Source organism: Antedon bifida, chromosome 10 (assembly GCF_963402885.1).
Source record: "Antedon bifida chromosome 10, ecAntBifi1.1, whole genome shotgun sequence".
Lineage (NCBI taxonomy): Eukaryota > Metazoa > Echinodermata > Crinoidea > Comatulida > Antedonidae > Antedon > Antedon bifida.
In genome coordinates, this window is record NC_136235.1 from 18054307 (window position 1) to 18071331 (window position 17025).

General features: G+C 35.3%; 2 protein-coding genes across 2 annotated transcripts; one reads left to right on the forward strand and one right to left on the reverse strand.

Annotated features, from left to right (window-relative positions):
- Positions 1-1131: 1131 nt before the first annotated feature.
- Positions 1132-10334, reverse strand: LOC144853578 (mucosa-associated lymphoid tissue lymphoma translocation protein 1-like). Its single transcript, XM_078711291.1, has 17 exons — positions 10155-10334; positions 9455-9621; positions 8535-8825; positions 8057-8238; positions 7822-7918; positions 7654-7683; positions 7254-7385; positions 6825-6968; positions 6186-6392; positions 5668-5845; positions 5017-5094; positions 4473-4594; positions 3686-3835; positions 2937-3091; positions 2464-2496; positions 2088-2144; positions 1132-1521 (listed from the first exon to the last, which is right to left on the reverse strand). The coding sequence occupies exons 1-17, from the start codon at positions 10322-10324 to the stop codon at positions 1180-1182; spliced, it is 2535 nt and encodes an 844-aa protein (XP_078567417.1). The 5' UTR covers positions 10325-10334; the 3' UTR covers positions 1132-1179.
- Positions 10335-11477: 1143 nt separating this feature from the next.
- On the forward strand, positions 11478-16766 carry LOC144854523 (cation channel sperm-associated protein 2-like). The gene is made up of 11 exons (XM_078712473.1): positions 11478-11640; positions 11973-12149; positions 12518-12586; positions 12905-13077; positions 13734-13895; positions 14537-14661; positions 14927-15099; positions 15350-15485; positions 15714-15883; positions 16152-16304; positions 16651-16766. Exons 1-11 carry the CDS (start codon positions 11478-11480, stop codon positions 16686-16688), a joined length of 1539 nt encoding a protein of 512 aa, XP_078568599.1. The 3' UTR covers positions 16689-16766.
- The last annotated feature ends 259 nt before the right edge of the window (positions 16767-17025 follow it).

A 17025-nucleotide genomic window follows, 5' to 3' on the forward strand; every position in this document is an offset into this window, starting at 1 on the left:
ATTTGCATACACTGTTTAGTAACATTAAAATATAGGTAATTGTTGTGAATATTCATGCAAACGCATATTTAAATGTTTTATGAATGATAGATTTATTGGAACAAGAATTCTAAATAACTGGATGATACATAATAATGGTCCTTGGAAACAGACAAATGCTGATCTCGGTATAACTAGGTCATCGGCAATCAACAGCATATGGAGAAAAAAACTCTATTCTTTGCAAGAATATTCATACATTATATTAAGGTCATAGGTCAACCAGACGAATGAAATACTGTAATAAGAGCTGAGAGCAAATTGTCTCCGAATAAGAGTGAAATAATTATTAAATATTTCAGAATTTTAAGTGATTTATATTTGTGGTGCATCTTTTCGAATAATTATAATAACATTTATTTTTTATTTTAGTAGTAAATACATCTTTATCAAGGCACAAACAAAATAATCCTCCAGGATTAGTAATTAGTGTTTAGTAATTATAATATGATTCAATCTAGACTTATCCTTAATTATCATAAACTTCCATTAATAACTGGTAAATTGTAACAAAAATTATTAAAAAACTCTTGAGCCTGTAACCTTTGTCATTTAATTAGTTTATTGCCCTAGACTCTTCTATTAATATTTTCATCAATAATTTATCTTTTTTTAGCTAAAAAAATAATTGAACAATGTTTTTAAGTTTGTTTGTTTTTGTTTGTTTAATTAGTTTTCCACAATTAATACATATATTTTCTAAATAAATCTTTAAATGTTTATAAATGTGGATGGTGGTCACATAAGTCTAGAAATAGACTTTAAGCAGAGGCCACCATTAACAAAATATAAAAAATGGTTTAGGCACTTTGAATTGTTTTTGTTGTCTTGTGTTGTTAGATATATTCCATTCTGTAAGTAGTTGACTGCTGTTGAGTGTGAATTGAAATACAAATATAAAAAGAAGTGTACCTTAACCACTAGACCGCATATGAACTTATTAAACACCTGATTATATATACATATTTTCAAACACGTCCCCGACTAAAATATTATTGTGGTACTGCCCTACTGGCAAACCATGAAAACCTGTGTACTAGAAAATAAAATAAAGATGTCAAAGTTCACACATGATTTATTTACATATTAAGTAATTATTAATTAAATGTTCTTAGTTCCCTGAACAATATTAAACTTTTATTATTTTGGTACAGGTAAACTTGAGGTATCTTTTGGTTCCTGTGACAGCCTCCATTTACCCAGTTCTGGTGGAACTTGGGATGGTGGTACTGGTATCCATATTTTAGGCATTTCTTTAGGAGATGTTGTGTTAACAAACGGTACAGGCTGTATGCCTCTTCTTTGATGTTCAGGTACATCATTGAAATCTGGATACGCACTTTCCGTTGGTTGTTTATACGGTGTTCTTTGCCATATCTTGGCAACCAATGGCATGCCAAAATCTATATCACGCTTCCATGTACCGACTGCTCGACCACTCTCATCACTGTATTCAACATACAGATCTGGATGTAAGTTGGTCTATAAACAAAATATTGAGAGAAATGCATGTGAAATTATCTATGTGACTTTTTCTTACTGTATGTTATTTATGTTATGGTAATATATATCAGTGTTTCTTTTTAATGATTGAGTACAGTATTACAAAAAGCAAGTTACCAACAGATTAAAAAATGTTCACATTCTCACTCGATCATAGAATATTTATCGAAACGTCGAGAAACTCAACACTTCGTTTCAGAACTAATATATGTGGTGTACTGCAAATTTTATATCAACATTTGATTTCGCCATGCAAACCTTCAAACCTAAGGGACCATCCAATGCCGGGTAGTTGCATTGGACTGCTCATGCTCTGGGGCCCCTTAAGCTCTGGACCCTGTGTTTAGCCAGTGAGCGCTCATAGCCATGCACTCGGAAATGAAAATATTTTTTATTTTATAGGCATTTCTATTTATTTCTTACACAGCAGGTAACTCCCCAATTACAGGATGGATAAACTACATCATTTTTTTGAACTAAAATATGTGAGTTACAACTCTAGTACAAATAAATTTAAATTTCAAATGAATTTGTTACTACTCTACCTTTAGTTTTTGTAGTCCAGAAACTGTGGTCGTTAGAACATTTGCATTATACATGGGCTGAAAAAAGTATAAAAATATGATAGTACATATAGTAAAAACATAGGAGCCTATACTACAATTGATGATCATAAATGACATAAATAAATATTCTAGATATTCTAGGTTATACAGTTCATTAATGATTAAGAACACTATGTTAGGTCCCTGAAAGTGTCCCTTTAATAGGGGTTCTACTGTGCTCGGTGTCCCCTTAATAGGGGTTCATGGTAGGTGTCCCCTTAATAGGTGTTCTACTATGGTAGGTGTCCCCTTAATAGGGGTTCATGGTAGGTGTCCCCTTAATAGTTCTGTAGTAGAAATGTAACCTGCACCCTACCTGATATGCTTTAGTTACGGTCACATTCAGTTCCTTGAATAAAAAGAATACGTAAATTTAAGTGGTTTCAAAGAAAAGTGATATTAATGATCATATCAACAGTGATGAGGGTAGTCATAATTATTATGGAAATAGTTTTAATTATCTTCTTCCTCTTCTCATACCTTCCCGTTGCCTTCGCTCGTCTTAAAAAATCTCCTATCCATTATGACTTTTAACACTAAAACGTATGGCCTAAGCATCTTTACTTCTGCTGCCTCTCACTTATGGAATGACCTACCCGCCTCTATTAGATCATGTTCTTCTACTATCGCCTTTAAATTTGCCTTAAAAACTCATCTTTTTCTTTCAAATTGAGCTCTCTCATACACCGCACCTTTGATCACTTACTGCTGGAATTGGCGCATTACAAATTCGTATTATTATAATGGAAATGACACATCTTTCATAAAAATTTAATTCGATAAACTTACCAGAGTAAAATTGTACAGTTGAATATTAAACCTGTTACAGAAATCGTTTTCAACAAAAACAACAATGTTCACTATATTAGATGTTTGCATTCCAATGTCGACATTCACAAAGAAATTTGAAAACAAATACCATCTAATCGGTAGAAATTCGATTACTGAAAGAAGAAAAAAATACCTTACTGTGTTTATAACCGTTTATAATACCATGGTTATTATGGGATCATGTCAACATTATTCTACTGCAGTACTGCAGTAATTCTACTGCAGTTACTGCAGTAACTAGATATTGTTTTAACCTGCTTATTAAATTATTTAGTACGCTTTCTTTAGAAAACCATACACACTCTGTTGTAGTAACTTCCTCATAAACCTCTACATTGAGATAAACAAAAATAATAGGCTATTTCAGTAAAAAAAGTGTCATTACTGCAGTAACTTCTTTTTCTATCAAACCATATTTCAAAAATGGACAAAACCAGTATACCTCTGCTCGAACGTAGTTCTGGTGGCAGAACAAATCTTCTCTGACTTAAGCTCTGTCTACCCTATCAAACTTTATGTAACAAAAAAATGTGATGTGCCCATATATGGACATGATGTATATATACATATCACTACCATATTTGGGCACATCACAGTTTTGTCAAACTAGTTTGGAGGAGGACAGTTTCACTATATCTATATCATATTATATAAATGTGAATTCAGCAGAAAAAAAAAAATTTTAAATTAAATAGATATTATTTTACCATGTGCATCTTCCCACATCTGCATCTTCGCATTATACAAAGTTGTCTGTCCATGGCTGTTAATAGGATCACGTAAGCCACGACCCACAGCAAGATCTGATACCACTGTTGGATACTGCTGCCCGGAAGAGGTTTTATCTTCTTGTACACCTAAAATCAATGATGAAGAACTAATCGTAAAGTTGCTGTGTCTGTTTTAACATCATCATCACTTAAGCTCTGTCTACATTATTAAACTTTATGTGACAAATAATGTCATGTGCCCATATATGGATATGATGATGTCATATCACTACCATATTTAAGCATATAACTACCATATTTGGGCACATCACACTTTTTCTTGTCAAACTAGTTTGATAGTGTAGACAGAGCCTTAAGGTTAAATACAGCATCTCTTCACTGTTTACTGCTCTCTTGATTTTCATGCCATCTCTCAAGCTCAGACAAGGAAGAGTTCAACATTTCTTACAGAAAACCTTTAGTTGCATATATAAACCAAGGGGCTGTTTTGATTTATTGTTTTACATGTTTCTAATATATTATATTGTATGTTTATCAAACCTGTTAGTCGTGTTATTTATTGCCGTTGGTTTCGTTCAAATAAAATAAGAAAAAAAAATTGGCAGGGTGTAAGTCTGGGGGAACCCAGCCGGGGCCTCTTAATTTTTAAAAAATGCAAAAGATAGAAGATTATGTTGAGCATTTCATTTTAGCTCCTGGGCTGTCCTATCTCACAATCCATTACTCTATTCTGATTGCCTGTACTATTAAATCTGTAGGGTACCTTTTTTGACATCGTCAAGAACACGTTCTATCCTCTGTCTATTCTTAACATGCTGAAGCAAGTGTTTTGCAAACACACTGTACTTTTCCCCCTCTGGTTCATAAGCATTGCAATTAGCACCCCTACAATTGTAATAAAATGAAAAATAAACTATGGAATTAAAAATTTAGTTCAATCGAATTGAATGAATTCACAGCCCTGGAAGGTGGGACCCCAGAATATCATGTTATGGTGACTTTGCTTTTGGTGTTGGATAAATACATGAAATGAAATGATTGTTGTTTTATTGTTGTTGTTGTTCGTTTTATACCTGAATATATATACCTGTAGTTCAGTATAAGTATCTATACTTACAACCTCTATTTTAAGGCAATACCTTCAGGACCCATCAGTTTTCCCATAAAAGGGGTGTCCCCCGAATAAGGAGTTACTGTATTTAACAATATTATAGATTACCTCATTTACTAAAACTTATACAATAAATTTGGATATTCAATTCTCCCTTGACCAGTTAATTATTGACTGACTATTTTACAATACTTACGCAGCATATCCAAAGACAGTGTTACCTCTGACCTGTGGACTGACCTTATCGTCTACTTTCTGGTCCTGATAGTCATTCCTAGACAAATAAATTTAAAATAGCACACAAAAATTATTATTTTGGCACACATATATTAATATAGAGAAGAAATACTAATTTAATAAATTCAATATTATCACTATTATCTTAAGTTTTTTTTTTTTCAATATTTTAAGCTAAGGTGAAACCAGAAAACAAATATAAATATTCTTAAACAGCAAAGAAACTAACAGAAACATCAATCAAATCTTCCAGAATTAACAAGAAATTGTTGCACATAATAAAACAATAAAGCATTTTCACTAGTAGAAAGAAGAAAACATTTTTAGTTATTATTATTAGTTTCTGTAGGTTGTCAAACATTCTCCTATTTGATACTTCTGGCATCAATGTACAATTTATCATAACAATCTATAGGACATTATACAAGTAATAAAAATATTCTCCCCATTCAACACTGAACATGCAATAGAACCATAATTTAATAGAACCATTGAATAGAACTTTAACAATAGACCTAATACTCAATGGCATATGAAATTAACCAATCAGATAGTACAGGAATCACTCAGGCGTGTTACAAAACAAAAGAACAAGCAATGTTATTATTACTTCATTCGACAGATGTCCAACAACATAACATTGAGGGCAGGATCACGAGACTGCATCTGGTCCAAAATCCATTGCGTATCGACGCAGTCGTCACTCTTATGCTCAGATGTTGAATCAACCGGGATAAGGAAACTGTGACCATTATTTTCAAAACCATGTCCACTGAAGAAGAACAAACCTGGGAATTGAAATTAAAAAAGAAAAATAGTTATAAATAATACCTTATGCTGAAAACTATCATTAAAGGTCAGGTGGGGATTTTATTTGTGTTACACGATCTTGTTGAAAATAAGCACTTTCTTATCAGTGGGGATAGGATACAGTAGGTCAAATTACACAGTTTAAATACACATTTGTAAATAGAGAGGCATTTTTAAAAAACTATGAAATACAAATGGGTGATAAAAATGTTATCAGATGACTAAATATAGGAAATATAACTTGAATTTTACGTTTCTGGTGTTTTTATTAAACTTTTTTTATTTTCGAACTATATCAAAAATGTCTTTTATATTTACCATACATTCCTCTTGCTAGCAAATCACAGAATAACCGTACAGCAGTTCTAATTTCTTCTTTCGTCAGATCAATCAATGTGATAACCTTAAAATCACAATCACGATATAACGTAAGTGCCAAGGCTTCTACCTCGTTTTGAGGAGTATTCAGTTTCTGTAAGGCTCGATATGATTGGTTGCCTATCAGTAACGCCACCTTATTGAGGGCTACAATAATAAGATGTAAAACAATCATTATGATAATACAGTATTGTTAAATATATTTTAAAAACAGTTGAATTTTCCAGGCACTCACAGTGGTGTTACGGCTATGTGCGCTCACTGGCTAACTCATGGGCCTCACAGCTTATGGGGACCCCTGAGCAGTGCCAAGAGGAAAAAACAGACATTTAAATGTCAAAAGAGCTAAAAAAAACCTGAGGCCTCCAGCGTTGGAGGGCCAATTAGGGTTCCAAAACCAGGGGCAGCCTCAGGTATCTGCATTACGCCACTGGACACTCTATTTCTGGTTTTCAAACGTAGTCAAAATACAATTATTCCCTTGATATAATTATTATTATTTGGATGTTACAATGTTTATAATTTATATTCATTGGTAAATAAAATGAATGAAAAACATCTAAATTAGTAGTGACTCACCAAAAATTGAGTTATCGGGCGTGGGAGACTGTAGGACAGCTTCCGGTGACTGTACTTCTCCTTTATTATTACAAACAACACATATGTAGGTCCCGTAATGAGATGGTTTCATTGATTCAATTCGATATTCAGACCCTGATGCATCTATAATAATCATTTTATATTAATAATTTTATAATAATGATATTTTTCCATTTGTATAATAATAGTACCATTCAAACAATCATTGTTCATGGTGCTGAGCACTTAAATGCTGTTTTTTTTTCAACTACATTTTTCTCCCCTTAAGCTCTGTCTACACTGTCAATCCTTTTGTCATATCACTACCACATTTAGGCATATCACTACCATATTTGGGCACTTTTTTTATCACATAAAGTTTGATAGTGGAGACAGAGCTTTAAGTATGATTGATGAAACAGTTCTTACCTGGAATCTCTTTGCCATCTTTATACCATTGATAAAATAGTGGGCCTTTTCCGTATGCTTCGCAGGCTAGCACATAAGGATCATTGTCTTTGATATATTCTGATACTGGTGGACGAACTATTACTGGCAACTCTGAAAAGAGAAATAATCATCATCAATACAGTTCATTCAGACTTATAGTCAACTATCACTAATGTAGATTTAAATAGAATTTGTAGCACATCTATACACAGACCTCTCCTCTATTTTGTGTCATCTTCCTGCTCTCCCGCTAAACTGATCCTCCCAATTTTAGGGAGAAACTAAAAATATATCCCGATAATGTATAATAAAATATAATTTCTACTACTAGTACCTGTACTATCATTACAAAAATAAAATATTGTATAATAATATTTACCTGATTCGGTGTTATAATAATTTCTTGGAACTGGAAACAAAGTAGAAATGATAATGTATAAGTTTAAGAATATTCTTTAAATAAATTATAAATTGTCAAAAGTTTGTCTGAATTATCGCATTACCAATTTATTGGTTAAGCAATTATGTATAAAATAGTGTTACTAACCAACTTCCAATTCAGCAAAATTTGTCCATACTTTTTCTCTACCACTTTCAATTTTACATTTATAACCTCCACGGTCTTCAAGAGTAACCTGTTTGAACTGTAGTGTAAGAAAGAATGTTTTGACATAGGTCATAGGTCATAATAAAATGTTGGGCAGCTAAACATTCAAAACCTTACTACATTTGCAGTAGTACTGTTTGGCAAAATAATAAAATAAACTGATGTATGTACATACTATAAGTTTGCTTTCGGTTTTCCCAGGTATAACAATCGGTGAGAGGTTTGATTTTATACAGTACCATTGGTATCGGGGAGAAATTTGACATTCGACCTCACATTCAAAACATATAGAATTTCCGACAGAGGCTTTTACTGAAGATGGATGCTTGAGTACTTCCAATGTTAGAGGTAGATTTTCTGGAAGAAAAAAAAACTATTGGTGTATTCCTTATTAAACCAAATTCTAGTATTATTTGTATTTTATTCTATTTCAAAATCAACCAATTATATCATGCGTATCATAAATTTATAAGTGTATTGTAATATCGTAGGTAGTATACATTATACAATGCAGATAAGTGTAGGGCTACCATGTTTTGAGTAAAACTGAGAAGTGGAATAGTACAAGGGACAGCATTTTTCCACTGAAGTCTGAACTATCCAACTTTGACAAAAAAATGTAATTTACTCAGGGTATGTAACATAGATCATACCAATTGCATTTTCGACTTTCAACTCTGCCCATTCTGTAAATATATAGCTGACAACACTATCATCCCGATCATTGTGTAACCTGCAGGAATACGAGCCAGCATCCTTTGGCGAGACCGGATTGATCCGTAATACACGATCATTCCCATTTTCAACTGTTATAGCCTCGTTATCAGCAGCCCTGAACCATTGGTAATGAGGGAAAGGGAAACCTTTTCCGTGGCACGAAAATACCGCATCTTCGCCTTCGTCAGCTGTGACGTTCGTTGGCTGTTGGATTATTCGTATATCTTCTAAAAACAAAAACCAAACACAAAATGTTTATGTGAATGATTACCAACTTCAAGGAGGACAGTGAATGAAATCATCAAGGCTAATGAGAATACCATATACCATTCAGAGGTGGATCCAGGATTTTTTAAACAGAGGAGCGCTAACATACAATATTAATAGTCTGTCAAAAATAGATAACAAAAAGTAGTTATGCACCCTATGCAATCTGCTCCTGAATGTGTATAAATAATAATTTATGTATAGTTGTTTAGGGAGGTATGTTTGCCTTGTTAAACACACTGAATATTAAAATATTGAGACTGGAATTGAAAAACATAAATAAAGCGTGGATCCCAATAGGATGCAGCGCCATGCAGCGACATATCGGCATACTATAATCACAAGTGGGAACCGACGATGCCATGGGAAATCAATTCAGTTTAAACACTAAAAAAGAACACTGGAAAACATAGTACATGAGGTGAACCAGGTCAAAGTCTACGGCAACTAACGTTGATGCGCAAATGAGTAGGTTTTATTTCATGCAGGCGGGGGAAAACACAATTATTGAAAGGGCAGTTTCTTACGTTGCGTAGGTTACGTTGCGTCGATAGTGAGAACCACGCTTTATAAATAATAGTTTACAAACCAGAGGGCACTTGTAGTAGAAGCAATGCAGGTTCATTCCCGATTGCTTTGAGGTAACCAATCAGTTGCTTCACTGTTCTGCCATGGCCAGCTAAAGAAGACAACAGTGCTTTCGCTGGACTTTTGTTCTCAAGTTTTTTATTAGCAAAACATTCAATATCAAGCGCCCTAGGAAACAATTAATGGAAAAAATAATGTAATTATTTACTAATTTGGTATTTTGGTAACAAAAATTAGATGGTTCTATGTTAAATGTTAAAATGTTAAATGTATTATTACTGGTCCTCAAGTTTAACTGGAAACTGAGGAAATTCGGATTAGGCCCTCCACGGACCCACGGCAGCCAGCAGTACAGCGCCTACCAGATCAGTACACCGGGAGACGATCCCCTACTCGTTTCGAATAGTGTACCAAGTTCTTTAACGTGCACTGTTAAGTACACGGGACCAACGGCTTTACATCCCATCCGAAGGGTTCTATGCTATTAACTAGGTAAACATATTGATTTATAACCCACCTGAGTAGGTTATTGTCATTTGATTGAATGATAATATAATAAAATATAATAAAAAAATTGATCGTGCTGTGGTATCTGTTTAAATATTTTTAGTCAAATATTGGTGTAGACATCCATACTTTTTGTGAGGTGAAAAAGAAATACTTAAAAACATGTTTTTAACAAAACATGGTTAGCAACTTACGAGAAAGGAGCATCAGGCAAGGCATATGCGAGTGCCCTCCAGTCTTTACCGTTAGCGTGCAGGTCAAGCCTAGAAATTAGTTTTCTAATGATAACAGCATTAAGGTCACCAATGTTGCTGTTGGGGTTTACCCTCGGCTCTGGTGGGTAGTTGTTGTATGTATGATTCATGTCAAAAACTCTATATAAAAAAGTTAATAATACAGTATTATAAGTACAGTATTTTAGGTGAATTTTCAAACATAAAAACATACAGAATAATAAACAATATATTTTCTTCAAATATCTTCAATTTAAAAACAAAACAACCTTATGGATATAACAATATCTTATTATTTTAATTAAATATTGTTATTCATACAACATCTCAATCATTAATATTTGTGATTTAAACAGATTGTCTAATAATGTTCCGAATATTAAATAAAAATGTATGAATTTTATACTTTAATTTTAATAATAGAATCACAACATATAATATAATCTAGGCCTAATAATTTCAGTGGACCAACATATAATACGTCACTTCATTACAAATTATTCTAGAAATATGTGTGTGATGTAGGCCTAGGCCAACCGGATGCTTCGTAGTAGGCCGACCTGTTTCAATCAGATATAGCCTAGGCACTAACCTCTCTCTCTCCCCACGGCGATGGTCGTTGTTTTTATTCTCTTCCGCTTTAATCCACGCTTGGTAAACAAACAGTAATTAGTGAAAACAAACCTTAACTGAATACAAATGTTCAAAAGAATTCATTTAATATAATCTACATTATCCTGAAATGTATTAAAACCACATTTAGATATTATTCTGACAATACTTTACCGGATAATTCTACACCACATTTCGAGCAGTTTTAACTGCACGAATGGCAACCACTACGATGACGTAATAGGCTGAAGGGAAATTCCCTAAAATTTTACATCCGCAACTCTAAACTCTAGACACAATAGATATGCGCGAATTAAAAGCTTTTGGGGTTGAATTTAAGTGACAATTGAACTACTACAACCAAGGGTCACAAACTATGTTATAGTGATCTGTTTAACTTACGAGTGTCTACACTATCAAACATTATGTGACAAAATGTGTAGGATTCGACAAGGCCTATAACAAATTTCTTGCGAAAAATGTAATGCTGACAATGACAACCATGCGCGTTTTCTGCGCGCGTGATAAGCCCTATGGAACTTTGCGCATTTTGAAACGCTAGTCAAATTATTCGAAGCGTATGCGTGGAAAGAATTTTTGAACACGTTTTTTACATTCCTTGAATTTAACCGCGAAATTATTTAATTGATTTCTTACGTATTTAATCACACAATGGCGGAAGAACAAAATGCCAGAAAGTCACAGTTGTACGAGAAACTCTCTGCTAAGGCAGAACTTTTTCGTTCAAAACTTATTGAGGATTTTCACCTTTTAGACAGCTTTGACGAACAAGGACTTGTTGATGCCCCAGTACATTATTCAAAAGACATGGCAGGTAAAACGTTGTCAATAATATATACATATCATAATCAACAAACCAAATATAGTGCGATAAAAACCTATTATTGATAATTGAACCCAACAGCATGGCTCGTAAGCTTCCCAATAATAGGGCCTGGAGAGACGCAGCGCAAGGACGTAGGCAGTTGGCCAATGACAATCGACAATTCGAATAATCCATCGCTTGTGATTGGTCACAATCACTTACGTTTCGTTACGTTCTTGTGTTGGATCTCTAGTGGGAACCAAGCATAATTCATTCACAGAGCATGTTCAAAATATAATTAAGAATAGGCAGAATACTTTGATTTTATTTTATTTTTTCAGACAGTGAATTTTTAAACCAAGTGATGCTGGATAATGCAAATGAGTTGATTAAGTTTCAAGTGTATTCAAGTAAAGATAAATCACAAATACAAATGAGCGACAGACGTAAGAATCGAGTAAAGAACAAGAACTCTAAAAATCCACCGTTGGACATGTGGGCGCATTTTGTTCTAGAGAGTATCCTTTCAATATCAAACTCTGTGTCTACACTATCATACTAGTTTGACAAGAAAAGTGTGATGTTCCAAATATGGGAGTGATATGACATCATCATGTCCATATTTGGTCACATCACATTTGTGTTGTCACATAAAGTGTGTAGAGTGTAGACAGAGCTTGAGTGTGTTGTGTACAGGTCTTTTAGGCCTAACCATCGTCGTTTAATCACCATCTTTTAAAAACAAGAATGTCCAATATTTACCATCATCATCATCTTCTCCTTCTTCCTCTAATGTTAGCTTCATCATTGACATATGACACGATATAATTGACCAAGTTCGTGAACCAAAGATTAAATTATGTTTTTCTTGACTTTTTGACAACATGCTCCCTATTTCAGAATTCAATGTTATTCCTCATTCTAACCAATTCTATCGCGCTAGGAATACAATCAGGTGAGACATTATAGACCTAGCCTTGTGACGGCATTGTGATCCTGGTATCCAACGCAATTCATTTTAGTGGCTTTCTTCTCCCTTCACTTTTATCTTTCCTATTCCTGTATTAGTAACTGTTTAGAGCGTGTGAAACGATCATTTATTTTAGCAACATTTTGAGACAGGCGAACGGCAAGAACGAGAGAGAGACCACAGCAACGACGCTTAACCCGATACGGATTAGACCGGCCGCCCCGTCAGTCTTCCCTGGTCGACTAGAACTCGTATTGTATTGTTTCTTATTACAACATTTTTAATAATTATTTATCCTTGCAGAGGTATCTGGTAACACGAATCCTGACCTAGACGGTTTGCGATTTGCTCTGGACATCTTTGATTACTGCTCGTTAATCCTGTTCATGTTGGAGATCATTCTGAAGTGGATTGACTGCTTCTGGACATTCTGGGGAAACGGATGGAATATCTTTGATTTTACAGTCACTGTCGGGGTAAAGCTTGAATCCCACTAGGACGTAACGCAAGAACGTAAGCGCAACGCAAGCGAGTTGTCCAATCACAACGCGATAGATCATCGAACTGTCGCTTGCCATTGGTCATCTCGCTTGCGTTGCGTCTACGTCCTTGCGTTGCGCCATAGTGGGAACTAAGCTTAAGAAAGTCAATCTGAACCCCGCCGATACAGAGTCTATTGGTGATCAAACAGTTTAGGTCTAGAGTATGCGTCGTTTTCAATGTATATTGTCCTATGACCATCATTGGTCCAGATAGCTCTGTCTACACTATCAAACTTGTTTGACAAAAAAGTGTGATGTGCTCATATATGATTATGATATGACATCATCATGTCCATATATGGGCACATCACATTTTTTGGTCACATAATGTTTGTTATTAATTGTAGACAGAGCTTAAGATTTCAAGAAACAGGTTAAAATATAAACTACACCTATATTAATATTTAAATTTATTTATTCAGGGCGAGTGACAGCAGTCATATAAATTAAATGAATAATGTTCTCAGGATTAATTTTGTAAACGAATTTTGTTCACAAAAAAAACTTACACAGCAGGGGATCAATCGAAGCGTAAACAAATCCGCAAATGAATATGTCTAATAATCAAATTATAATTTTGTTGATTTAAGTCGTTTGTTCCCGAGCTGATTGCCTTTACAGCAGGCGATCTGAAAGAAGTGCGTGTGATAGTAAACAACTTACGAGTGTTTCGTATTCTACGATCTCTTAAGATGGTTTCTCGATTCAGACAAGTACGTCTCATCGCCCTTGCGATTACAAAAGCGTTCAATGTAAGTAAATGGAAATTAGGCTATGACATTATTCAGTAGGGTTTATTGGACCATGATAAATTAAAGCGGATAAAAACGATACTGCTCTTTCAACACATCAACTAAACATGGATTCGACCAGAAAATAGTTTAGTTGTTTCTTTCCTTAAGCTTGGTTCCCACTATAGAATGCAGTAAGGACGTAAGCCGCAACGCAAGCGAATTGACCAATCACAATGAACGGTTCGAATAATCCATCGCTTGGATAGGTCTATTCGCTTGCGTTGCGACTTACGTCCTTGCGTTGAGTGCTAATGGGAACTAAGTTTTAGAAAGGATCTTCCCTGATTCGACTTATTATTTGAATACATTTAACGCTGAATGACAAGAAAGACGACAGACGATTCTTACCAATCAGAGCCTCCGATTCTGTCCAGTAAGATTCGGCCGGGATGAGACAACCCTCTCACAACACTTCCATCCAGCCTAAATAATGAGGTATCTGTATTATATACCATAAGGAGGAGAATGGCAATGAATGATTAAAATTGCAATCACTTTTCAGGGGCGTTAGGCTGGGGTGTTAGTTAGGGTAGTTCCGCTTTAATGTTGCACTCTCCCAGCCAGCAACCAGCCTACGCCTCTGCTTTTATCTTTTCAAGGCAATGACGTTCATCATGCTACTACTGTTCACATTCGCCTACATCTTTGCTATAGCAGGTGTCATCTTTTTTGACAGTTACTCGCGATCGGATCGTAAGGATCTTGTCTACAAGGACAGTTTCAAGTAGGTATAGGCCTACGTGGTTACTCACTGAAATAAAGCTCTGTCTACACTATCAAACTTTATGTGATGTGCCCAAATATGGTAGTGATATGCTTAAATATAGTAGTGATATGACATCATCATGTCCATATTATGAGCACATCACATTTTGTTGTCATATAAAGTTTGATAGTGTAGACAGAGCTTAATAATGCTGATGATTGCTTTCTCGTTGTTTTTTTCTTGTGTGTGGACACAATTTGAAGTGGTTTTATTTTTGTTGCAGCAATCTTGGACGCGCCATGATCACGCTCTTTCAGCTCTTCACGCTTGACCAATGGCATAGAGTTCTCACTGACATCTGGAAAGTTTCTGATAAATTCTTCACGACTTTCTACATCATTCTTTGGATTTGTATTGGATCGTTCATCTTCCGTAATATCTTCGTTGGAATTATGGGTAAGTTACTCAAGACTAAAGCTCTGTCTACACTATCAAACTTTATGTGAAAAAAAAATGTGATATGCCCATATGTAGGATATTGATGTCATAGCACTACCATATCTGGGAATATTTGGGCACATCACACATTAAACTAGTTTGATAGTAGACAGAATTTTACAGTATAATTTCTGATTCCATTGTAACGCTTGAAAGTTTCATGTCGGCCTAAGTTCCAATTATTGTATTGTACTTTTATTTTGAACAGTCAATAACTTTCAGAACATTCGCAACGATCTATTCGACGAAGTTCGGGAGCACGAGACGACACGCCAACTGATATTGAATGCCGAAAAATTCAATGACGAACTCAATAAGCACGACATGACCTTAAATAAAGCAAGGTAATTTGTGCAGTAACGCAACCTACGCAACGTAAGAAAATGCCCTTCCAAACATTGTGTTTGCCTCCGCCTGCGTGAAATCAAACATACGATGTTTGCAGTGTTGCCTCGTCGGTTCCCACTTGTGATTACGCAATGCAGCACTTTGCGTCGATACGTCGCTGCGTTGCGTTCTATGGGAACAACCCTTTTACAATTCATCAGGAGTGACTTTTGTGTTCTTTACAGACGTGCTAGCCAGGTTTCATCGGTTGCGAGTACGGAGAACATTGATAGTAAGGATTCCGCAAAGAGTGATGCTGGTGTAAAGGACACGACGTCATCTGGATCTATGAACCAATCAGAGTTGATGGACACCATTAGTCATCGTATGATGGACACTCAGCTGATTTCCGATAGTAAGTTATAGGATGGATTAATTCTTTAATCCATGGTTATAGTAGCCGTTTGAAATACTAAAATGTGTTATGTAAAGGCCAACTAAAGACAGTATCGTACGAGGCCCGACGAAACGTCTTGACTCGTCGGTGCTGTCTGAGTTGAATCGTCGGGAGAACTTTTAAACATGTTACATTTTCTCGCCGTACGACGCTGTCTGAGTTGGCCACAAGCAACCCGGATGAAGAGGACACTCCACTTTGGAAGTTTCAACTTTTTGTTTTTCAGATTGGGAGAAGATGGTACACGATAACCTAGAGATTTTATCACGGACACCCACAGAAACGTTGTGGCCACGGGACACTCTCTTTCGATACCTACAGCTGATGGAAGCCATGCAAGAGAACCTCGAAGAACGAGAGCACTTCCAGAATCTTGCGTGTAAGGAAATTGACATTCACTGCTCAGTGCCAAACTAATTATCTGAAAAAACTAATATTAATCGGCAATTGTTTTCTAGTCTTTATACTCTATTGAAAAATGGTACGCTTAGTTCCAACTTTGACGCACTGCAATTTAAGGATGTAAGCGCACTGCAAATCATTTGGCCAATCACGATTCGATGGATCGTCTGAACTGTCGCTTGTGATTGGCCAACTCACTTGCGTCGTGCCTGCAACTGATTCCCAGTGCTGTATCCCACATACTATCTATTTCCGAAGTAGGCTAAATCACATGTGGTGCCTGTATAATCGTAATTTTTTTTTTTTATAATTGTCTTTCATAGATCATGCCTTGCTACGAATGTTCGACACATCGGCATAATACCACTGTACCAGTTACATGTCCACTAGCTGATGCTAGCAATACTGTAGTTGTTCCATCTCGGGTTTGGAAAGGATTAGTTGAAAGTAGCCTACACCTCATCAACAGAGAATCTTCATCAATTTCTGATTTCGAATTTTAGGATTTGGTTTAGCAAGCTCAAAAATGTTTGGCTGCCAAATTAGCGAGATACGGGCCACTCGCAGCTGGGTTTTAATCACATCTTAGTTTGGGTAGACACCTGGTCAACATCAGTGTTAAACTAACTAAAGCTCTGTCTACACTATCAAACTTTATGTGACAAAAAATGTGACATATATATATGGACATATTTGAA